Source organism: Aulonocara sp. 'chitande type north' Nkhata Bay, linkage group LG3, assembly GCF_057382095.1.
Source record: "Aulonocara sp. 'chitande type north' Nkhata Bay isolate Kocher_YH1m ecotype deep benthic linkage group LG3, A_spYH_male_GT1.1, whole genome shotgun sequence".
NCBI classification, from domain to species: Eukaryota; Metazoa; Chordata; class Actinopteri; order Cichliformes; family Cichlidae; genus Aulonocara; species Aulonocara sp. 'chitande type north' Nkhata Bay.
In genome coordinates, this window is record NC_141346.1 from 29,515,355 (window position 1) to 29,525,566 (window position 10,212).

At 38.3% G+C, this 10,212-nt stretch overlaps 1 protein-coding gene across 1 annotated transcript; it reads right to left on the reverse strand.

Annotated features, from left to right (window-relative positions):
• Positions 1 to 1,026: 1,026 nt before the first annotated feature.
• Positions 1,027 to 7,414, reverse strand: LOC147335064 (uncharacterized). Its single transcript, XM_086275728.1, has 11 exons — positions 7,223 to 7,414; positions 6,962 to 7,134; positions 6,706 to 6,846; positions 6,209 to 6,347; positions 5,598 to 5,778; positions 5,168 to 5,309; positions 4,608 to 4,751; positions 3,403 to 3,455; positions 3,288 to 3,320; positions 2,224 to 2,300; positions 1,027 to 1,247 (listed from the first exon to the last, which is right to left on the reverse strand). Exons 1-11 carry the CDS (start codon positions 7,412 to 7,414, stop codon positions 1,140 to 1,142), a joined length of 1,383 nt encoding a protein of 460 aa, XP_086131854.1. The 3' UTR covers positions 1,027 to 1,139.
• Between the last annotated feature and the right edge of the window lie 2,798 nt (positions 7,415 to 10,212).

Genomic DNA, 10,212 nt, shown 5'->3' on the forward strand with positions numbered 1-10,212 from the left:
AGCTTTCGTCCGTCAGATATACAACAAAGCACTATTTTTGGTAGAGCATGCACACTTAAAATCAATCCTTTGATTTTTCTGAAAATTATGTATGAATTCTGGCAGTGCAGGCTCATCAACCTAGTCTTGCAGTCTAGGCAGACTGCTTGGTCTACCAGATATCCTTACATCTTACGGTTTGGCTAATTTGCATTGCAGCAGGATTTTTAAATTGAAGTTGAAAAATGGGAGCCACATATAACGATATTCGTTTAAAATTTTGATAGAACAGTAGCAATATGATGTCCTAGTAAGTGGATATCAGGACCTTGTTGAGCAAAATTGAGTATTTTGGTCTAAATAACCCAAAATGTCATGTGTGGACGCCAGGTCCTAGGAGGTTAAAGCAAAATGATGTTAACTGACCGAACTTGTTGCTTCTGGGCTTAATAAAGTTTCTGAAATCGATAAACACAAACATAGACACTTCTCTGCAGAAAGTTAAGCATATTTGGTGTTTGTAGTTCCTCTTTTCTGATGTTTTTTCACCTGGTAAAAGAAAAATAAAATTTTTGCTAAAAAGAAATGGATGCAAAAACTGTTTTTCTTAACTCTGTGAGGTCTAAGTCATCAGTGATCCTAAGTCAGATGTTAAGTCTATGTTTTAGAAAACAAGAAAACTTTTGATTTAATTTGTAGGAAAAATAATTTGAAGTCAGAAATGTGACTGAGATTGTTTTTTTGTTTGTTTTTTCATTCCAGCCACTGGCTGCTAAGACTTCGAAGAACAGCTTTCTAAAGCCAAACAAATAAACACGACTGTATAAGAAACTGATTCACCCAAAACCAGTTTACAAACCTTACACTCATGTAAAAAATATGATTAAAAAAATCCTCCACGACCACTTGCATACAGAACACAGCCCACCAGACAAGGATATTGGAAGAAAGAACAAAGAAGGATTAATCAATAGTAAACATAAATTTCAACCTTGAAAGATCCCTTTAAAAATTTAATATTATAAAGAATGTTATATGACAGACCTGTTTAGTGCAAAAATATCTGTTATAAGTAATATTTTTTATTATCTTTCCACATAAAAGTCTTGAACTAGTAAATACACAGTGAAGAAAGAGCATGCAGACGCAGGACTTCAGGTTCATGTTGTAGAATTAGAGGACACAGTTACACCAATCTGTGGCACACTGCTTATGAGGCGCAGACTGATGTCATCAGGCAGTCCGTATGACTGCAGTTTCTGTTTAATCTGAGGAGGAAGAAGGAACAGTGAGAAAACATCACCACACTCTCAGGTGTGGTTTTTCTTTGGAAAGTGGATTGAGAAACAATTCATCTACAAAACAGTTTTACTATTTTACACTGAGAAAATGTATATTTTGTAATGTATATCTTGAGTGAACAATTCAGGTTTTCTTAATTCTTGAGCATAAACAGGTGAAAGTCTAAAAGATGTAAAGCTAGATTCTCCCTCTGATTCTTTCACATTTAGATGCTACTTTATAGTTCTGCTAACTGTTTTATCTAAGAACAGTTATCAGTCCTAGATACATACGCATATATAAAGCTGAAGAACAAAGCAAAGACATTTAATTTTTGGGATTAAGATCCTACATTTCAATTAATTACTTGCATTCATGAGGAGACCAATTAGTTTTCATTGTTGATTTTCATGCTTGATTAATTTCAGATTTCTCAGAGAAGTTGGAATTGAAAAATATCAATCCCGATTGTTATTTGCTTAATGAATAGCAATATTAATTTTAAACACATTTTGTTTTCTTGGTTTTATGACTGGTGGTCTAATACAATTGTTAGTCACTGTATACATGAATACACCACATTTCCTAAACATTTGTGCTGCAGGAAGTCAGTTAGGACATGGCTCAGTTTAGCCATGCAATAATTCCACAGGTAATTCTGATGGTAATTATGTAATTATTACAGTTCACAGTCCTGCTCCTCTCTACAGAAATTTTAACAAATTTAAAAATACTGAATTTGATATTTCAACTCAAAGTGTTTGTGCTGCCTGAATACCAAAAAACAGCAAGTGAAGGCAAACAAAACAAAACAAACGTAGACAAAAGTTCAGACACACACTGTGATCTGAACTTTTTTTTCTGTAATCACTCACAGAAGCTGTTTCTATCGTAATGTCTACAACTGCAGGGGTGTAGTTCACTGGTACGCTTATTTGGTTTCTGACTGGATATAAGTCTGACCTGATTTAGGAAGACATTGGTATTGATTTTAGATAAATCCATCGACGAGGAAAACTTCATTTTCAGCGCTGCAACATCTAGAAACACAAAGAATGTTAGAATGTCTCTAAACCAACAAGAATGTTTTTCTGACTTGATTTGTTTGAGTTATCTAATCATAACATTTCCTTTACAACTTTATGTTCATGTCATTAGAGATGGGTCATTTTTGTATTTTCAAACATAGTTTTGTAAAACTAATACAATTAGTTTTCTACAATATTTGTTTTTATTTATTTTCTGTCACTTTGTTTATCATTTCACAGTGTTTTTCCCATTAAGAGTACTGAGAAATTAAGATAAATTTTGTAAGAGTTTTCTCAAGGTCACTTTTGCTCATTTGGCAGCCCTGGAGTAAGTCATCTTACTCCAGGGCTCAACACTGAAATGCAGAACACTTTGCAGTCACAATCAAGTCTACTTTGTAGTTGTAATAAACAAAGTTCTTGACTACAATGTGCACTTGAGGCCATTGACTTTCATGTTCAGAAGCCAAACTTCAGAATTAAATTTAACATTTTTAAACCTGGTACAAATAAACACTTTGGTCTACAGCATCAATAATTAAAGGATATAGAGTTCTGCATGTTCTAGCCTATCCAAGAACTTTATGTTTGGCTTGAGGTGAAATTCTAATATTTTATTGGTCTCTTACATATCAATACATACATACATATCAGTAATTACCAGGTGTGTGCATGTAGCCTTTTAGCTAAGCTTGCTAGCGCTAGTGGTTTAAATGCCACTCTGCCCTCTAGTGGATGAAGCTGAAAATTAAATTTCTGCAGTTAGTGGGTGGTTTGAAAGTGAGCAAATGTTTACCAAAGTTGAACTATGCAAAGAGCAATTATGCAGCGATTCCACTGGAATGAGGGAAACTATCAACAAGTTCTGGGTTTTTGGTTTGACTCATCCTTAACACAAGTACGAGATTTTATTCTTCTGCTATTTTCTATTTATTCACTAAATCTATCAAATAAGACTAACTTTGAGTGTTAAACATCACTCCACGCTTTTATACTCACACTCTGGTGTATTGGGTGATGGAGTTGGCAATGCTGTAAAAAGTCAAAACGGCGGTTACTCATGAACTGCATCAGTTGTGCAGTTGTTAGTAGTGGATGTTAATGCACTGCTCACCTTTTCTAACGGTCACAATGACACATCGAAGCTCAGAGTGGTACTTGGCTGCACTGTGAAAATAAATCAGTACAATAGAGCCATTATTAAATTGTGTTTTAAATTTAAAAAAAATATTTTCAATGTTTTAGTGTTGTAACCTGTTTAAATGATCTTTTTTAATGTTTAGAGAGTTTAACTTGTAGATATTTAGTTTGCTACAATTTGATTTATTTTGATTTTAAGTCAAACAACAAGAAAAATTAGTACCTTATGATTACCTTTTATAATTAGCATCAGTAACTTTACAAGTATAAGAAACACAAAAATATAATCCTTTGATGCAGTCACAACATCAAGTCTACAAACCATTGAACTTTAGTATCTTTGTTGGAAATGCTCTTCTGGTGAAGCAGGATTTCAGCAGATAAAATGTGTCCTCAGTACCCTTCAACCCTTAGCAGTCATGATCATGAGACACTAACAAAATAGTGTGCACCAAATAATGAATCAGCTATGAAAGGAAAGATAACGTGTATATGCCCTATTAAGGGGATATGTGTATGATGCTGTGGACTTGTTGTCCTACTGGTTTGCACAGACTGAATAATGACATTTTTAGCATTAAATGAGTTATAATTTGTCAAATTAACTGATATTCTATTTAGTACTTAAAGGTTTAAATGTGGAAACTGACTTGGCCAGTCTTAGATCTTCCTGTTCTTGTCACTAATAAAAGCTTTGTTTTGCAGCTGGACTATATATGATATCTGGACTCATTATGTTGCTCTTCTTTCTCTTCTCTTTTTCCTTAATCTTTAACTTGCTGAGGCAGCTCTTGGTAAAAAAAAAAAAAAAACAACAACAACAAAACATTGCATTTTGCAGTATTTATCTGTTTCTGCTCTACTTTCAAAACCAATCTTTTCACACCTACGCAGGTGTCTGCTGTTATGGAGTTATTCCTCAAAGGTATTTAAAAAACATATGTGTTCTGTCTTCAGTGAATTTCAGTTTCTCACTATGTCTGCTTTGTGACTGTTTTGATGCTACAATTATAATGTCAGAGTGTGAAAAGGTTTACAGGAATGCAGTTTGGACACATATCATGAGTGAACAAAAAAGGGCAACATATTCAGCAAATTACAGTTGTTCCATTTCACTTTTTTTAATGAAAATTTCAATAGTTTTTGTATAGGATCATATTTATGAAACAGGATACTGACCCTAAAACTGCCTGGACAACAAAACAAATGGGGTGGCTTTGTTCAGCTACTGAATCAGATGGTGTCCACGTCAGTGTGAACTGTCCTGGGCCTGTTTGATTTTGAGTTACTGTGTGCGGCGCGCTGAACAGCAGCTCAGAGATCCTTTAAGAAAAAAAACAAAAACAAGAAAAAAGTTAGTTTCTCAAAAGTTCCCCATCTTCAAACGGAAAAAGGTATTTACCTGTGACATGGTTCAGTTTTGGCTTAAAAGATGTTTATTTTTATTCTTGTTTCTCTTTAATTGTCTTAGCTTAACCTAGTGCTAGTACATCCTAACATCAGTATAAAACCGGTTGGGTTGCTGGCTTATCAAACCTGTCTGTAGAAGCGCAGCGTAGAAGTGCTAAAGTTACACAACTCAGAAGATAAGATTCATGATCTGATTAAATGAAAAACAGGTTTGATTTGCGCATTAAAGCTACATTTTAATTTTAGAAACTGTCAGTGCTGCAGGATGTGTTAATCATTGGTAATTTAACAAATAAAGCCTTTAATTCTATATTTAGAGATCTACTTACGTGGAGTTAAGTGTCTGTGCCTTGATGCTGATAGCCAGAGTCTGATTGACGTAGGTGTAGAGCTGGGTTCTGTGGGCTGGGGTTGGAGGCAGGAACATGGGTAGAAAGAGTCCCTCTGTGCACGATGGCACTGCAGGATCCACTGAAACAACACACAAAGCAGTGATGACAATAATAAAGACTTTTTTTTAAGAACAGAAACTCTAACTGGTCCACCAGGATTGTTTTTCTCATCTACAGGTAGCCAAGCGAAAGCTTTTTCCAAGTTCATAAGCAGCCAAGTTGTAAAGTAAAGATAAGTTGTTTAAATCTTGACAAATTCTGGGTTTCTTGCAGTAAGGATAAAGTAAACGTTAGCTTCATGGGGGCCAAAATCAAAAGGCCAAAATAACAGGGCCATTAAGCAGGAGCCAGGAGAAATTATTTGTACCTCTCACGACAAACTGAACTGGCATTTTGCTGATAGCGTCGTTGATTGTTATTATTGTTTGTGTCCCGTTGGTTTGAGTCAACGTTATGTTCTGTCTGGGAAAGTCCTCTATCATCAGCTGTACCGCATACGGACCTTCATCACTGCTGTTTGTGGGGCTGAATGACAGAGTACAAGAGGACTGCAAGAAGATAAAAATAGGGCCATGAAGACAAAATAGCACAAATATTTCCTACTTACTAAAAAGCAACATTTCACATAATTTACACTTATCTAAATGAACAAAAAGCAGGCTTTTTTTGTTTGTCTTTGCCAGATATATTGATCTGACATGATGAACAAGCATTGTTGTCTATGCCAACATGTCTCATCTTGATGCATGCTCAATCATCCAGGTAAGTAAATCTCCAAAAGTTGATTCTGTTCATCTGGACGTAGCGTTTCGTCACTCATCCAAGTGACTTCTTCAGTCTCAGCTGACTGCAGGTTTCTCCGAGCTTATAAACAGTACATTTGCATAATGACTGAAACCAGCCCAGTGAGGAACAATGGGCTGGGAGGTCAGTTCGTTAATCTGACCTCCAGTGACAAAAAAAATAGCTGTTACTTACTGGTGAAAGGCTGAGGACAGACGGTGGTGTGCAGGGACTACACTCTGAGAGTGATGCATCTCCATTTCTGCATTTCACTATGTCTCCATCAGGATCAAACATCAACAGGCTCAAATTTCTTGGACAGTTTGACGGAACTCTGAAAGAAAGTTAAAAAACCAAACAAACTCATTTTCCATTATTTGCATTCATTTCCATGAAATATCTGACACAATTTTTTATTCATTTTGATAGCTGCTCAGTACACCCACAGCCTGGATGCTGTTCTGGGTTTATGGTTAAAGTTTCACAACTGCAAAAATTAACTTGGACCAAAGATTAATTTTCACTTGTAGCATTCTCTATCTTTCTCCTTCTCTATGGTGAAACTTTCCATCTTAAAGCAAATTAGTCTGTGAAAAGCAATGAAATTGCCAGATGTGACACATAAAATTGTATGAATGCATGTATCTGTGTATAAATACTAAAAAAGGAATGGAGGCACAAACAGGGCTGACCTGATAGCTGGTATGATAGTGGTCTGTGGTGATGTGTTGGCTTTGCCAATGTCAGAGCGGATCCTCAGTTCCACCAGAGCCTGAATTTTAAATGATACGATGCCATTTTTGATGCCAAAGATCCAGTCTATGCCAGAGACCCTGTGATAGAAATGAATGACTTTTCAGAGGAGGTTTTTTAACGTTCATTCCCCCTCAGACAACAAAAAACATATTTATGCATGTGTAATTATGTACAGCGTATGTGTGCACTCACGGAATTGAAAATATAGAGTTGCTGGAAAAAAGCCGAGAGATGACTCCTTCAGTTTGGCACCATTCTCCTATACTCTCCTCGTCGACCTTGTCTAAAACAAGTGTCTGACCACCGATGGAGTAGGGCAAACTATACAAGCAGGAGCTGTAGCCCAACTTGTAATACAGGATGCCCTGCAGATTTACAGTGAAGATGTGTTTACTTAAACACCTTCAAAATTCACAAAGTAAATATACTTGTCTTTTGAGAAAGTGTACTTACAGTGGAAGATCCTGTTGAAACATTGCCACGTGGATAGTAGTTCACCACTATACTGTAAAAATTAGCCTGAACACTGCAGACCAGCAGCATCAACACCAGCGCAGAGAGCGGCATGATAAATGTGAGAACGTCTCTGCACAAAAGAAAGTCATAGTAGGCTGGGACATGTTGTAGTATGAGGAAATGTTTCATGGTTGTCTGTTTGACAGTAATTTGCAGTGAAGACAGGGCTAACCGGTTTGCCAGTAACAAAGAAATTAAATTCCTTTCCACATCGTACTGGGACTTCAAACATTATCTTTGCTCTGCATTACATTTGTCAAGTTTTTTTTAATTCTATATTTTATTTTTTTGTTAACATTTTCAGCAGTAGTTGGTGATACATGTCAGTGTGAGTTTTCTGGATGGATTAGTGCAGAGGTCGCGCTGTGTCCAAAACATCCGGGAGAGCGAACGAAAGCACACAAGGGGAGGCGAAAAGAAGGGAGACTACCCAAAACACAACACACAGACAACAAACATATTTACAAAGAAACAAGCCCTGGGTCCCAAGACTGCCCCTGGAGGAGAGAGAGAGAGAGAGAAAGAGAGGGAGAAAGAGCAAAAACAACAAAAACACATGTTGCCCAATACGGGATCAGCTGGTGAGACCATGACAATATCTTCATTTCAGCTAATCCTTGATCCCGCTTCTCCATTAAGAAAAAATTACAAGCACCCGTCAAATATCCCTTAAATGTGGCGCCTGGATGTGTTCCACTTTCTACAATAGCCCCCCTGTGAAGGTGCAATAAACAGGAGGCCCACTTGTGATAACATTCTACATGCATACAACTGGTGACAACATGATTCTACTATTGCTATAGTGAAATTGTTAAAATATGTGATCAATATATGGAATAAAGAAATCTGCCGTTACATCAGCCTGTGGCTTTTCGTCAGACTCTGTGAACGAGACACTCTCATGACACATCGAGTGACACGCAGCGTCTGTATAAAGAAAGCCAATTCAGACTGTATTTCCTCAGGAGGCCGAGGTCTTTCAACATCTGCTGGACGCTCCTGAGGATGTTTTATCTGTTTATCTGGGGGCTGGCGCCTATCCTAGCTACCATAGGGTGAGAGTCTGTCGCAGAGCTAACACAGAGAGACAGGTAACCATTTGCAACCATTTGCAATGATGTGATATTTTGGCATTTTGGTGTGAGCACCCCTTGAATTCAAGCAGTCTCACACTCAAATCTGTACTGAATATCCCAATACTATGGACTCAGTGTTTGCTATATGCTACTTCTTTTCATCACAAGTGATGTAGTAACTGGTGGTGTAGTTGATAAAGACTTGTAGGAATAGTAATTGGTGGCAGTTTGTTGTAGTACTAGTAGATTCAAAGGTTAGAATCATAATGCACCTTGACACGACTGCAATACAAATGAAACTAGACTGAATTTACGAAAATACGTATATTCACTAACCTAATGCAGGTGGGACACAATGAGGATTGGCTCTAATCACCACCTCCAATGCTCACATTGATGCAAAATATGTTAAAATAAATTAATATGGTAGCTACACTATTGACATTAAAACAAATGTTATTTATATAGTCTGTAGGATAAGCTTTCATTTTTAGACAATGTAAATGTCCAACAGCTCTTTGGAAATGCTTGATCATACCTCTACTGTGTCATGAACTGGCTGTGCGCAGCAGGCAGGATAGGACCCAAAAGCAGACTCACAGGCAGGGCTGACTCTCAAAAACACAACTTAATTACAGGCGTACAGGTTATACAAAATGAAACAAAACTAGAATTGCAAAACCTAAATATACAGCGAAACACACGAAGAAATACACATCCATGAATGAGGGAGAATGCGACACTGGACTGAGTGAAACAGAGACGAGAGAGACATGATAGGCGGGGGAACATGTAATGACACACATTATTTAGATACACTCAACAAAAATATAAACGCAACACCTTTGTTACTGCTCCCATTCCCCATGGGATGGACGTAGCGACCTAAAATTCATTCCAGATACACAATATAACCATCCCTCCCAAACAGTGGTCACAAATCAGTCCAAATGTGTGGTAGTGGGCACATCTGCTATATTGAGATAATCCATCCCACCTCACAGGTTTGCCACATCAGGATGCTGATCTGACATCATGAGTAGTGCACAGGTGTACCTCAGACTGCCCACAACAAAAGGCCACCCTGGAATGTGCAGTTTTGTCTCACAGCAAAATGCCACAGATGCCACAAGCAATGAGGGAGCGTGCAATTGGCATGCTGACAGCAGGAATGTCAACCAGATCTGTCGCCCGTGCATTGAATGTTCATTTCTCAACCATAAGCCGTCTCCACAGGCGTTTCAGAGAATATGGCAGCACATCCAACCGGCCTCACAACCGCAGACCTCGTGTAACCACACCAGCCCAGGACCTCCACATCCAGCAGGTTCACCTCCAAGATCGTCTGAGACCAGCCACCCAGACAGCTGCTGGAACAATTGGTTTGTACAACCAAACAATTTCTGCACAAACTGTCAGAAACCGTCTCAGGGATGCTCAACTGCATGCCCGTCGTCCTCATCGGGGTCTTGACCTGACTCCAGCTCGTCACCGTAACAGACTTGTGTGGGCAAATGCTCACATTCGATGGCGTCTGGCACGTTGGAGAGGTGTGCGCTTCACGGATGAATCATGGTTCACATTGTTCAGGGCAGATGGCAGCTGAGAATGTCCCAGTTCTTGCATGGCCAGCATACTCACCGGACATGTCACCCATTGAGCATGTTCGGGATGTGCTTGACCGGCGTATACGACAGCGTGTACCAGTTCCCACGAATATCCAACAACCTCGCACAGCCATTGAAGTGGAGTGGACCAACATTCCACAGGCCACAATTGACACTCTGATAGACTCCATGCGACGATGTGTTGCACTGCATGAGGCAAATGGTGGTCACACCAGATACTGAC

Bases quoted from the DNA above. Each gene is read 5' to 3' on its own strand.
- LOC147335064 (XM_086275728.1), bottom strand. From the start codon at position 7,414: ATGAAACATTTCCTCATACTACAACATGTCCCAGCCTACTATGACTTT. The intron at 5,779-6,208 runs GTAAGTAACAGC...ATCTTCTTGCAG, and splicing joins CTGTCCTCAGCCTTTCACCA to TCCTCTTGTACTCTGTCATT. The intron at 2,301-3,287 runs GTGAGTATAAAA...TTGTGTTTCTAG, and splicing joins ATCACCCAATACACCAGAGT to ATGTTGCAGCGCTGAAAATG.